The sequence below is a fragment of the Opisthocomus hoazin genome, chromosome 18 (assembly GCF_030867145.1).
Source record: "Opisthocomus hoazin isolate bOpiHoa1 chromosome 18, bOpiHoa1.hap1, whole genome shotgun sequence".
In the NCBI taxonomy this organism is placed as follows: Eukaryota; Metazoa; Chordata; class Aves; order Opisthocomiformes; family Opisthocomidae; genus Opisthocomus; species Opisthocomus hoazin.
Window position 1 is genome coordinate 15,963,303 of NC_134431.1, and position 14,207 is coordinate 15,977,509.

General features: G+C 54.7%; 1 protein-coding gene across 1 annotated transcript in view; it reads right to left on the bottom strand.

Annotated features, from left to right (window-relative positions):
- The window catches only part of LAMA5 (laminin subunit alpha 5), a 102,169-nt gene that overhangs the window by 41,192 nt on the left and 46,770 nt on the right, over nt 1-14,207 (bottom strand). Inside the window, exons 4-13 of the mRNA XM_075438437.1 lie at nt 11,875-11,993; nt 11,467-11,637; nt 10,894-10,991; nt 5,908-6,023; nt 4,898-5,016; nt 3,994-4,084; nt 3,119-3,253; nt 2,596-2,658; nt 1,184-1,324; nt 683-820 (exon numbers count right to left, since the gene is read on the bottom strand). Coding sequence (XP_075294552.1) covers nt 683-820; nt 1,184-1,324; nt 2,596-2,658; nt 3,119-3,253; nt 3,994-4,084; nt 4,898-5,016; nt 5,908-6,023; nt 10,894-10,991; nt 11,467-11,637; nt 11,875-11,993 — 1,191 coding nt within the window. The remainder of the gene's footprint in view (nt 1-682; nt 821-1,183; nt 1,325-2,595; nt 2,659-3,118; nt 3,254-3,993; nt 4,085-4,897; nt 5,017-5,907; nt 6,024-10,893; nt 10,992-11,466; nt 11,638-11,874; nt 11,994-14,207) is intronic.

A 14,207-nucleotide genomic window follows, 5' to 3' on the forward strand; every position in this document is an offset into this window, starting at 1 on the left:
CTTTGTGCCCATTGCCCTTGTCCTGTCGCTGGGCACCACTGAAAAGAGTTTGGCCCCATCCTCCTGACAACCACCCTGCAGATATTTATAAACATTTATTAGGTCCCCTCGCAGCCTTCTCTTCTCCAGGCTGAACAAGCCCAGCTCCCTCAGGCTTTCCTTTCCTCATAGGAGAGATGCTCCAGTCTCCTCATCATCCTCGTAGCCCTCCGCTGGACTCTCTCCAGTAGCTCCTCATCTTTCTTGAAATGGGGAGCCCAGAACTGGACACAGGACTCCAGATGGGGCCTCACTAGGCAGAGTAGAGGGGGAGGAGAACCTCCCTCGACCTATTGGCCACACTCCTCTTAATGCACCCCAGGATCCCATGAGCTTTCTCGGCAGCCAGGGCACACTGCTGGCTCATGGTCAACCTGTCGTCCACCAGGACACCCAGGTCCCACTCCACAGAGCTGCTCTCCAGCAGGTCTGCCCCAAGCCTGTACTAGTGCATGGGGTCATTATATTCAAGGCCAGGCGGGACGGGGCTCTGAGCAACCTGGTCTGGTTGAAGATGTCCCTGCTCGCTGCAGGGGGGCTGGGGTAGATGTCCTCTAAAGGTCCCTTCCAACCCAAAGCATTCTGTAACGCTGTGATCCCCCGGCGTGTGCCCACCCCAGCCCACGCGAGGACAGATACGCACGCTGGCACAGAGGGTAGCTGAAGTAGCCGGGAGCACACTGGTCACACAAGTGCCCTTCAAATCCCTCTCGGCACAGACACTGCCCCGTCTCGCTGTCACAGCTGCCATCGTACTGACCGGGGCCGGAGCACTGGCAGGCTGGAAAGCAACAAGGGCACCAGTAAATAAACAGCTTCTTCGTCTTTCCCCTTCCTAGGAAAGGAACCAGAGCGTCTGTTCCTCCGCGGCAGAAACGCAGTCGCTAGAGAAACCATGGGGGACACAGCCGACAGCAAGCATGTCCAGCCCGGAGCTCACGTCCACAGGGGATTTCTCCAGGGTCCCCCCAGGCTGGGAGGATGCTGGAGGGTCAGGGCTGGGTGGAAAATACCAGCAAAAGCCATGGGAATTTGTCACTTGGAAGTGGGGCTGGAGAATTCCTCCTCCCCGGCGCGAGAGGAGGACAGGGAGGCGGGGGGACGAGCAGGGCGAGCTTGGGGCAGCGAACCCCGCGTCACTCACGCTGGCAGCCGGGTCCGTAGTGGCCTGGAGCACACTGGTCGCAGTGCGTTCCCTGGAAGTTGGGCTTGCACACGCACATCCCCACCCGGGGGTCTTTGCGACAGGCGTTGCCTTCCGTCCCGCCGGCGTAGCAGTCGCAGTCTGGAGTAGGGACAAACAACGAGCAACACCGTGCGCAGCCGTCAGCCGGCCTGTGCCGCTGGGCAGACGTCCCGTACGGACAGGGCAGGAGCTGCCAGGAGAGGCAGCAGCTCAAGCATTTGCCTCCTGATAGCCTTCCCACCAGACGCAGACCCTGCTCGGGTGACCTGGCTCACGGGGTGGCAGGGTGGCTGAGAGACCTCAGCATCACGCAGATGTGCGAGGTGCTGGACGGGCAGCGGGGCCACGCACAGGGCAGAGCGGGCTGATTTCGTGCAGAGCTGTGCAGGAACAACCAAAGCTTTCGGCTAACCTGGGTGGGGTTTGGGGTTTCTCCCTGGTCACCTCATGCCCAGCTGGACCCGAAACCTCCCCGCTGCCAGGGCAGACGGGTGCTCCGAGCCAGCCCTGCCTTCACCGACGGCAGCGGTGCGGGGTGCTGGGCTCGGAGAGGGAAGGGCAAAAATCATCCAAGAGCCAGAAGGAGGGGGAGGAGGGGAAATGAAAAGGGAAGTGAGAAATTCCAGCTCAGGAAAAGAAAAACCTGCCTGGAAGATAACAGAGTTTAAAATATCAGAAGGAAGGAAAGGGTTATCTGGAGCGCATTGGGGAGCATGAGACAGGGAAGGGCTCGGTGGGAAAAGAGATTAAAAAAAATCACAAGGGAGGAGATGAACTGAGAAGAGTGAGCATCAGAGCAGAGAGGAGCAGGGACGAGGGCACGGGTGAGCTTTCAGAACACCAGAGCAAGGGACCCGGAGCGAGCGGCCGCTTCCCAGGTGCCCGCAGCCGTGCTGCCCGCAGCTCCGTGCAGAGGGGCCATCGGCACAGAGCCGCTGAGCTGTCCCTGACGCAGAAAACGTGGGGTGTGCAGGGGTGGCAGGAGGACAGGTTTGTATCTAAACCCGGTGGTTGAGATTTGGGAGAAGCCAGCTCAGGTTCCAGCTCAGCCACGGTCTCTCTGTGGTCTTGGGGGGTTCGTTAAAGGGAGGCCAGAAGGGATGTACCCACACAGCCTGGACCCCAGAAAAGCACACAATCACACGGTCGCTCCGGGCTAGAGTTTCCCTGTGTATAAAAAGGGAATCACAAAACTTCCTTTCCCCCACCCCTCAAGCTGCCTCTTCTCTCAGAACCACTCTGTGTCAGGGCTGTCTCTTTCGACATGTGTGCCCGACAAGCTGAACTCCTGATCTTGCGTTGGTCATGAGATCTGACAGCAATAACAGCATGGAGACTGCCAAAGCAGCAAGGAAAATTGCACTGCTTACTTATTATCTGTCCCGCAGGGAGCACTTGTTCTCCAGTATCGTTGTGAGCGAAAGCTGGAACGGCTACGCAGAGAAAGAGACATTGCACAGGTCACCATGCGCGCTCACAGAAACCCTGCCGAGATACCGATGGGTCGACGGTCCCAAAGCTGAGCAGGCTGAATGAAAACGTGGAACATGGAACAAACCACGGACATCCCACTAAATGAAGATCCATTACAACCATTTTTAACCCAGGTTCAGGACAGACATCTTTCACAGAAAGCGAGAGATGAGACTCCAGCCAAACGGGAAGCTCACGTTGACTCCAGAGCGCCAGGTTCAGCCCAACTCAGCTCTAGTCCGGCTTCCATCGAAGCCAAACGTGGGCTTGTTCCCACCCGCAGGAACTCTCCTGGGCCAGGAGTGACATGTGGCATGGGAAAAAGGCACCTGGAGAGCAGCCCGGACTGGAGCTGTCAGCCCTTCCCGGGTCTGCGGGGTCCCAGACCCGGCCCCCCACGGCCCCGCGCTCCCCACTCACGGTAGCAGTGGGGGAAGTTGAGGTACCCCTCGGCACAGGCATCGCAGTGCTCCCCGGTGTAGTTGGGCTTGCAGTAACAGCGGCCGGTGAGGTCCTCGCAGGTGCCGTCGGTGAAGTCGGACTCGCAGTTACAGCCTGCAGCGAGGGACAAGCCGGCCACGGCCGTCACTAACCGAGACCCCTGGCCAGCCACGAGCACTGCAGAAGCATCACTACGACGCCGAGCCTCTGCAAGAGCCCCCACCATCTGCTGTAAATTCTCTCCAAAAATAAAAAGCGTGATTTTTGCCTCTTCAGAAGAGGTCTGGCTCAGAGGAACTGCTCCCTCTGTGCTTGCCCCATGGCAGGGTCCCAAGTAAAGCAGCACAGCCCCAGCTTGCGTCTCCAGGAGACCCCAGTTTCCCCGAAGAGGTGGCGGTGGCACGCTGCCACGAGGACGCAGTGCGGGATGGCTGATGTGTCACAGCTGCCAGAATGAGCTGGGCTCCCCAGCAAGGTGGATATGACCCACTGCTGCCTAGAAATCCCCGACTCGGCGCCTGGAGAGCAACGGTCTGCAAGCGCCAGCTGAAAGGGCACAGAGATGACAGCTAAGAGTGGATGGCCCTGCAGGCAACAGCAGGGGTAACAACACATTTTCAGCCCATTCCAGTCTTGGAACATGCCATCGCTTCTGATTTCATGGATGCTGCAGACACGTGTACATTTCCGTGGGCAATGCCAGCCGCAGCAGGAACCACCCTCATAGCCACCTCTCTTACGGTGCTGGACTCCCTGCACCAGAAAAACCTCTCAGCCCAAACCTTCAGACCACCTTTGCCAGCGCCATCAAGTCCAAGCAGGCATCTACAGCGTGCAGAAGACATCACACTCACGATAGCAAATGTACGGAGAGTCGATCGGGTGGTCAGGGGAGCGGTAGTATCCTGGGATGCACCTCTCGCAGTTAATGCCAGTGGTGTGATGCTGAAAGACAGGGGGTTAGAGGGGCATCAGTTCTTCTGCCCACAGGATTTGTGGTCATCTGCCAGATTTACTAACGGCTGCAGGCTCCAGAGGGAGCAACTCGGAAGTGTCAGCACACAGAAGACCTAAATCTGCTCAAATTCCACATACGCCGATTTGAAAACAAAGCATTTCCTGCAAACTGCGTTATCCTCCCATAAACCCAGCCCGAGCTTCAGGTTCACATCTGACCTCCAGCCCATTTCACTTGCTTTAAATGGTAAAACGCCCTGGCCGCTTCGTGCTAGGAGGACGGGAGCAATCTGTTTCCTCCCAGCAAGCAAGCAGAGCTAAAAGTTTCATGCCACTGCACGAATTAACCAGCTCACAGCCACCTTGGGAATGGAAGAGCCACTTTCCCACTTCCACTGGGAACTTCAGAGACTGAGCAGACGGGCATTTTGGCGGTCAGAGAGAGATCCAGAGAGATGGCAGCACCCGAGCACTGCAAACCAGGCAGGAGCCTCCCAACGTGCTCAGCACCAACCTGGCCCTTCACCGCACGCCGCCTCGGCAGACCTAACCTTCACGCATCAGAAAGGTAACGGTACCGTCCGGGGGCACAGCTAGGAACCCAAGCGCTGTTTTCATTACTGGTGCATACTCCTTCCATCTTTGGCAAAGAGACTAATTTCCAGAGAGAGACCCAATTAAGATAGCAGAGGGTGTGTGATGGGGTTGGCGGAGCTTCCAGCAACCTGAGCTCCAGGGTGACAGCAGAAACAAACACAAGAGTTCGCAACAGCTTCATCCACAGGAGCACCTCAGGCCTACCTGACAGTCAACGCAAACACCTCCCCCTTCAAACTTGTCTTCACGACTTCTGCTGGCTTTGTGGCGATCCACCTCCGGGTCGTAGTAGCAGTCGTAGGCATGGCCGTTGCAATTGCAAGCTGCAAATACAAAGCGACGTTAGCTAAGCCACCAGGTCCTTTAGTCACCAGCTAGATCTCAAGATGTGAACTCTTCCTCGTGGGTCTGACATTGGATGGGCTACACTTCGATGAAGAAAGATGCTCGAGTGAATCTGGGGGATTACACGATCACCCAAGCTCCCTGCAGTCTTCTAGTTCGAAAGCACAGAAGCAGTGACTCTCTCGCAAAGTCTAGTCTGCGACCAAAAAAACGCAGCAGGCACAGAATCAGCAGTGAAACCTGTGCAGGCATGTAGAGACGAGAAAGAGGAGTGACCCAGCTCTGGGGCCTCAAGTAGTCTGGTTCAGAGGGCAATGTTCTTGCCTCTCCTATCCCATCAGGGATGGAGGTGAGCTGTGAAGTTCAGCCCCCGGTGAGGGTGCTTTTTACAAACCCACAGGACTAAGAGCCAACTGTCCTTCGCCGCCCTGCGTTTGTAAGAGATCGTGTGATGTAGCTACGCGCCGTGCTCCGCATTCCCAGTGCAGCGCACATTCCACTGTCGGCATTTACCAAAGGTTTCTCTAGACAAATAAAGATGTCCGGTACATAAACACATCCTAGTGTGATTTATCTCTGAGACAGAATTGAGCAACGAGACTTGCCTGCACGAACCCTTGGACACGGAGGAGGAACTGGAACGCAAGCAGCAGCAAAGCCCCTCACAGACCCAGCAGCCCCCCCTGCGCGAGCCCCGACGGAGCGCCCTCAGTCACTGCGCAAACCCTCCGCTTCGCCCCGCGCCACAAACCCAACCACTTGGGTGAACGGCTTCTCCGCACCGCACCGCCACGGGGCTGGGGAAACGCGGTCGACCTGCGCTTTGCAGAACAGCTGGGGAAGGCAGGAAGGACCCAGCTCCGACTTACGCTGGCACTCGTGTGCGCTGTCGGCGGTGGCGGGCTTCCAGGGGAACTGGTTGAAGCCGGGGCAGCAGCGATCGCAGGACCCGCCGCAGGTGTTGTGCTGGCAGTCGCACTGCAGCCTGCGAGGGAGAGGAACGAGCTACGGCCACGGCCGGGACGCGCGGGATGGGCACCCGCAGCGCGACCCCGCTGTGCATAGCTGGTCAGATACAGAAACCAGTGACATCTGTTCATCCAAATATTATAGAAAAGAGGCTAAAACGCTTCTAAGGCACATATTTAAACTTCTGAATTGCTGATTTTTTTTTTTTTTCTGAGCCAAACACCAAACTTTGTTCTTCCAGTGCCGTTCCCTCCCTCCCTTCTCCTCCATCATCACTCCTCTTTTCTTCACAGGGAGACAAGGCTTAGAGAAAAGTCAGTGTGCCACTGCCCAGCCAGCTCTACAGACAATAAAACATGAAACGGTTGGAGGCGGCAGCGGTAGAAACCGGCACTGAAGCAAACTACTTGAGAGGGAGCAGTGCAGTGCAGGGACACGAAGATGTCCCCACCGCTGCGCAGGGGCAGCGTGAAAAGAATAAATGAGAGGTGAGAGCTGGAGAGGGACGGGGCCATCTGCTCCTCCAGGTAGATCTGTGCTGGCAGAGAGGAAGGCCATGAAATGTGAATTAAGCCTTTTCGCAGATGCTGGCCCCAACGCTCCCCGCGGAATGCACCTCCTGCTCTTCCCAGTTGGCACAGGCAGGGCTGTGCTGGGTAAACAGGCGGCTCTGGAGGCGCCGGGCAAGAAATCTCCACGGTCGACTGAGGGCTCTCGTCCCTGCTCGACCGCAACGGTGATTCATTAACATCAGTGACATCATCGCCAAAACCTCCACTTTGCAGAAGGCGATTCCCATCCAACACAAACGCTTTCTGTTGTATTAGACTTATGGATAATACAGCATGTTCCAGCTTTTATCTGTGCCATTACTCATTTCCCCTCAGGGCCCGTCCGCCACTCCCATCTCTCCCTCCTCCAATGCTTTTCCATTCAAAAGCGGCGTTTAAAAATAAATGTAATTTTTCAAAACATTAGAAACAAATGGAGCAGTCATTCTGGGTGAAATGCAGGGGTGCAGACACCCTCTTCCACGGCTGCAGCGAGATAAGTGTCCTGGTTTCCACCTACATGTATTTTTAAGACAGGGGACCCGCAAGTGTATGTATAGTAAATAGCCTGACAGAGGGAGCAGGATGGGACATTTGAACTCATTTTAATGAAATATGGGATGATCTGAAAGGTCGGGGGAACATGGGCAGGATCCACACTCAGCACATGTTTGCTTCAGCCAGAGGGGTTGAGAGGCAGGAGATGCCCGAGGATGCTCGCTGAGCACTTGTGATGGCCCGTCCCATGGCCAGCAGAGTCCAGGTGCCAAACCGAGCCCCTGAGAGGTTGGCTGGAGCCTAAGTGGCAGAAATGAGCCCTGAAACACTTCACCAGAAACTTTGTTCTCCCTGTTTTTTGCAGACCCAAGAGGAAAACGCAATGAGAGGCAAACCTTGGCCATGCCGCTGTAATGAAACCACCCACAGACCTCTCACCTGGCTGACTACCACCCAGCTCTCCCAAGGAAACAAGATTTTATGGGTTTTTTTCCATGGCAGCAGCTGGAGACAAAGATTAACATCCACATACATATATGTGGAGAAAGATGGTCACTGAGTCGGAGAACTTCTAAACCTGCCGAGCAGTGTTAATCTGCCTGGCTGGAGGACGTGGCTGCAGCCACACACCCCCTCTCTTTAATGTTCACGATGTTTGAAAAACACTGGTTCGGTTCCCAGAATGAAAAAAGATGGCACTGCGTGAGTAAAGATGCACATTTGAGACGGAGGAGCAGCTATTTATTTAGTCTCTGCTGTCCAGAGTCAGCAACGACTTCTCCGAGAGCGCAGCTACCACGGCAGCTTTACCGCAACTTGTGCCGAGTCCGTGCTGCTAACGAATTATGGACCAATGTGCACAAGCTACAATATTTACATGTTTCATTGATTTAATATACACAAGGAAGAAGAGGGAGCAGCTGTGTTCACATAGCACATATTTCCTGGTCGTCCTGCCATAAAAAAAACAAACCCACAGTCTTCCCACTGGAATTGATGCTCAATAACAGAGACCATAAACACTTTCCAGCGAGCAGCTGTGTCAGAGCCGAGCGCGGCACACAGGCGCTACAACATCTGGATTTGGCCGGGACATCTGAGGAGCACAATCAAGGGAAAAAAAGCCCCTTCCTCTAAGTGCTTCTGACTGCACTGAGGGAAAACCACCTGCAAAAGGGGCTCACAGACAGCACAGATCTACCAGCACACATGGTGCTTTCCCTTCCAAAATGGGAAAGGGCAAGCTAGTGTTTGGGATCCAGCAGTGCGAAAGTGTCCTTGGTCTCCTCCTGCAGATCTGCTTCTGCCCAGCCAGGCTGCTGTTGCCTTGCCAGTTATCTCCAGCATCAGGCACGGCAGCAGCAGCTGGACCCCCCGGTTGTCTCCTCTCTTGCTCGTGGTATCCATGCCGGGGCAGTGAACCCACAGCAGCAGCTGCTCTTCTCAGACAGATGCCGAGCACTTGCAGGGTTCTCCCCAGCTCACATCAACAGCAGCTGAACGTTAACACACGATCCCCGTCTGTGCTCTCCACACATGCCAGGTCCCCACTGACGCTTCTCTTGCTGCTCATGGGGATGCCAGGAGAAAGGTTTGTGCCTGATCCTGCCGGTGATCATCTTTAACCAGGAGAACTTTCCTTCCCTACTCTTCTGACCTTGGGGCAAAGGGACAGCTGTGAAAGGTGCAAAGGACCCACGAGGAAGCTCTGCCTGCCCTTGCACACACACGCTCCCACGGGGACCAGACCTTCTGCCAGCTTAACACAGCTGGGTGAGCAGCCTCTGTAACTTGGCACTTCGGAGAAGCTTTCCAAAGCTGGATAAACATTATCATGTATGGCCAGGAAACCAGCTCGCAAACGTGCTCCATCACGTCCTAAAGCTTTGCCAAGCTTTCTAGCTCACCTCACCTCTATCAAAGCACTCACCCTGCCTTTCTGGGCAACGGGCACAAGAAACACAGGCATGTGCAGCGGAGAGAAGTTCAAACGAGAAGCAGAGACCTCCCAGACAGGCTGAGACATAACTGGGATTTTTAATAGGGCCAGGCCAATGCACATGCCTTGTCTCCCTCTGTTTGCATTTCCCTTCCCCGTTGCTGTCGCGCATCACCCTCTGAAGAGGCAGAGCACGTGCAGAGGGACACGCCGCACCTCCTACGCAAGATGGGTTGTGCAGATTTCTGCAGGAATGATGTGTTTCTGACAGCTGGGGCCCACGACACGCAGGGACAGTGTGTGTCCGAGCCCCGGCTGCCTCTTCCACGCCTCTCATCATGCAGCATCACAGCAGGTATCTCCACGCTGGCTCCATGCTATGTCAGGGCAGCAGGGGTGGGATGACTGCCCAGCAGTGCCCGGTCTGGGGGCAGGGCTGGACACAGCTGCTGCCAGAGCCTTGGAGAAATGGCAGCATTTCACCGATTACTCATTTTCTCAACTGAAAATATCATATTTCTGCTGACTTCTCCATGCTCCTGGGCTTGCTAACAGGGTACAGCAATGCCATGAGAAGTTCTTCTATTAACCAACATGTTTGTCCCAATGTATCCCAAAGGGCTTTACAGACGTTCTGTGCTGACTGTACAAAGCACCCGAGTAGGAAATGTTTTCCCCTCCAGGCAAGCGCGATCTGCTCGGGATGAAATGCAGCAGCTGCTTACGAACATGTGCTGCAACATTAGAGCACAGCTTGGGGCCAAGAGCGAAGATGCCAAATGCCTCCAAGGGAGAGTGGAGGAGGAGAATTCCGGGAGGCAGAGACCGTCATCAGCAGAAGTGGCATTGAACAAGGATCCCAGCATCTCCCCTCCCTCAATTTTCCCTCCCTTCCTGGAGAGCCTTGAGCCATCTATATACCCAAGAAACATCCTGGCATTTGTGTTAAAGCACCACTCTTGCACCATGAAGCCTTTTTGCCCTGGCACACAGGTGTACTGCGCATCCAGCAACACCACAGTCCAAAACAAAACCAGGGAACTGTACATTCAAATATTTATGAACTTCCCTTTGTCAGAGTTTGGCACACCAAGGCAGACTTGCTTACCAATACGTCTTTGTTTTAATACTTAGCAGCTTTAACCTTGGCTGGGACTCACTGGAATTTTATTTTAGAAGATCCAAAAGCTCTACATGATCCTGATGAGAAAGAAACATAAGCTTCCCCCATCCAGCTGAATCTACCAATCCCCTTCATAAAGGCAACGTTCAAGCTGCGAACAGATGGCTAAGAAGCAACACTTTCCTGGTCTGAAGCAGGTCTTTGGCATTTCAAGTTGCCAAGGCGGATGGGAAGAGTCCCACGAGCCAAAATGTAACTGCTTTGCATGCTCTTGTTCTTTTGCAAAGAGTAGCTGTTTAGCTATGTACATAACCAATTTATGCTTCTTATGAGCAGAAATGGGCAGTAGAGTCTCTGGTTTCTTGGCAGACCGTCTATTTGTGAGAGCATTTCCCCAATTCTTAAGAAGCCGTGTGGGAAGCAAGAGACTTTTCTGAACAAGTTCATAAGCCAGCCCTGGGCTTTGATGAGAAACCAGTATTGGTTTGTGCACCCACCCTCCCCTTCCAGCGCTCCGCTCCCGTGGGGATGGCAAAGCTGTGGGCAGGGAAACCAAACCAGGGAGCTAATCTGGCTGAAAAACAGCATGACAAAATATTTAATTTTTGCTACTCTGGCTGGATCAGTTTCCGATTCGTTCTCAGGGCAGAGCCACAAACAACAGTGCTGGCACCATTACGAGCTCAGGACAGGACACAGCTCACACCGGTATCTTTCATTCTCAGCACAGCGATTCAAATGCTTTTACACAGAACTGGGACTTTGAAAATCGTACCTGTAAGGGTCATTCGGGTCTTTGGCATCACAGACGTCCGCATGGCCGTGGCAGACACACCGCCCTCCAATGCTGATGTCTTTGATGCTGTAGTAATACTGGAGAGCACAAGAAAAGTTGGCTATTAATATCTTTACGAATAAGCTTCATAACTTCCCTACTCAGGATTCAGCAGGTCTTTATCCAGTAAAATGATGTGTTGGGATATTTCTCTGACAGGGATGAGCTGGACCTTGTAGGCTGCAGTGTCTGCCTGTGGTGAGACCCACCACCACTAACAGAGCCCACGAGCCACAAGCCAGGTCTCCCGGCACAGCCAGAAAGCCACACGTGACACCACGAGGTGTTTCCCAGTTTCAGGTCACTGGTGCTAAGCACAGCTCTTCCCAAGCAGCCTGCAGCCACAGCGGCAGTGGCACCCACTGCAGATGCCTTCAGCGTGGTGGGGAGCACAGGTACACCGAGAGAAAATCCCCACGGGCAAGATCCAGGGATGTCTTCTCCCCAGAGGTGGCACGCATAGCCCTCAAACACCTCCACCTCATCAGCAAGAGGTATCCAGGCCTGCCTTACCCTCCTCGTCACCGTAGGGTCCCTTAAAGCTTTGCCCATCAGGTGCCCCAGCAGCGTGTTTGTCTGCAGGAAGCGCAGGCGGATGTTGGTGGCTTTCGTGAAATTCCGCAGGAGGGGAGAGTAGGAGAAGTTCATGGCTCCTGGGCGCCCGTTTACCAGAGAGACAACAATCTGTGAATGCAAGGAGGGAAAACAAATCTGTGTAATCCTGTGAGGTGGGAGGAAATTAATCTCTCCCAACCTTCACCTCCCTTCAAGATGACTGAATCGGTGCCCTGCCAGTCTCACTGCTTTAACCGAGTAGTTTGAGTGGCATTCAAACATCAAGAGGGAACCAATTAACAGAAGTACCTACAGTCACTGAGAAACCCTGGAAACTCCGGGGGATGAAAACACGCAGCTGCTCACCTCTCCATTTTCTAAAGGCACGATCCGGGAGTACTCAGTGGTGCAGATGGCGTGGTCATCCTTGGCGATACGATCCACGGTTTGCAATCCAAACTTCTCAATGCAGTCCCTCTTGGAAGCTGTTCATCAACCAGAGACGAGAGCAGTAAGAGAAAAGGAACAATTCAGAGCCCTGTACTGATTTTCCCACAGTGACCAACAGCAGAGAAGGGTGTACGCTCTTAAGCATTTACTACAGATTGCTTTGTATCGATAACTCTGTCGTTACTAACATACATGTACTCCACTAAGGGAGGGAGTCACTATGCAAGTAATAGGCACGGTCAGAAAAACCCTCACATCACTGCGCTGCAGTAAATGAGGAAAGTGAGAAGGGTCATTGTGCCTACTGCGATCACCTGCAGAGCAACCCACCCCTGAATTTGGCCATTAAGCTCGCAGTTGAACCAGGTTGAGCTCCAACCCTGGTCTGAATTTGTTGCCTTGCTGGCACTGGATCTGCTGCACTGCTCCTGCTGAGCTAAAGGAGGACGGCTGGCTGCTGGAGCTCTGCTCCTGATGTACCACCACGTTCACGAGGCTCCTTAACTCCTTGGGTAACTCCTGAAGAGCGAGCCAGCGCAGAACCACACAACGGGAGAGCCACAGCCCACCAGGCAGGGTGGGCAGGCAGGCGTGGGGAGGGGACAGGCAGCGCGACTGCCTGCAGGACATCTCCTTCTCCCACCTTACTCTGAACACTGCAATCACTCCGAAACAAACACAACCAACCAGAAATGCCAAAGCCGCCCCGAACTGCCCCTTGGGGACAGCAATCGAGGGCTCCTGCCGCTAAGTGGCAATGCAAGGCTGGCTAAAGCCAGGGGACAGGCATGGCCAGGCAGCCACACAACCTGCAACCTGCTTTGGGCACACCAAGAGCCTTCTCGCAGCTGCAGGAACCTCCTGGCTTCCCTACAGAGCTGCTCCTGCGAGTCCAGTGCCCTCATGTGCACGTCCCACATCCCAGAGCCGGCAGAGCCAGCCAAACCGCAGCGAACGTGCTGGGTTCGTTTGCTGGCTGTGCAGAGCGGCGAGCACCCACACCCACCCGTGCCAAAACCTCCAAGGTGCCGCTCTCTGGGGCTGTTCAGCCGGGGAAGAGCCTGGGCCAAAGGCTGCTGCTCCTTCCCACTCCCGTTTCACCTGCGCCAGGGGCTCTCCAGCAGCATGTGTGAACGTAGGCATCGCTGCAGCACTCACAGAATCACAGAATGGTCGGGGTTGGAAGGGACCTCTGTGGGTCATCCAGCCCAACCCCCCTGCCAAAGCAGGGTCACCCAGAGCAGGCTGCACAGGACTGCGTCCAGGCGGGTCTTGAATATCTCCAGAGAAGGAGACACCACAGCCCCTCTGGGCAGCCTGTTCCAGTGCTCCATCACCCTCAGAGGGAAGAAGTTCTTCCTCATGTTCAGCTGGAACTTGCTCTGCTTCAGTTTGTGCCCATTGCCCCTTGTCCTGTCGCTGGGCACCACTGAAAAGAGTCTGGCCCCGTCCTCCTGACACCCACCTTTGAGGTATTTATAAGCATTTATGAGGTCTCCTCTCAGCCTTCTCTTCCTCAGGCTGAACAAGCCCAGCTCCCTCAGCCTTTCCTCGTAGGAAAGATGCTCCAGTCCCCTCACCATCCTCACCCCTGAGGGTGCTTCCATGGGGAGAAGAGGAACAGGCAGCCAACGCAACCTGCTGCTCCAGCCAGCACTGCTCAGCTCACGCTGGGAAACGTTAACCTAATTCATGAGAATAATCCTCCAAACTCTACTGCAAGGTGCCTCCAGGAGGCATGTCCCCTGCTCTGTGCGCTGCGCTGGTAGGCTGGGCCAGGCAGGAGGGAAGGGGGAGCGCAGAGAGCTCCTGGCTTGAACCCACCCACACCTCAGCTCCAGCAACACGGCCTCGCTCCATGAAACGCAGTTTTGGTAACAGCAGGAGCTCGGATGCATCCATGGGAAGATGGTGTGGAAATGTTTAACATCAGGTCTCTGGCTGCCAAGCTTTGCTTCACCAGGTGCTTTTTTAAAGGCAATTTATTCTGAAGTCCCAGGCGGGGAGCCTGTCACCGCTGGCTCAAGATGATTGATTTTCAGAGCACTGCCACAGCTGGGCACGGGGACAGGATGCTCAGCAAGAGCAGCCGCTCAGGAAAACCAAAACACTCCTCCGGTTCTTGCAAATCTACACAACCGTGCGAGCCAGGAGCAAGGCGCTCTGAGCTAGAACAGAGCAACCCATCACCCTTAAACCACAGCAATACTTCAAGGAAAGGGCAGACTGGGGAAGCCTACCCTCGGCAG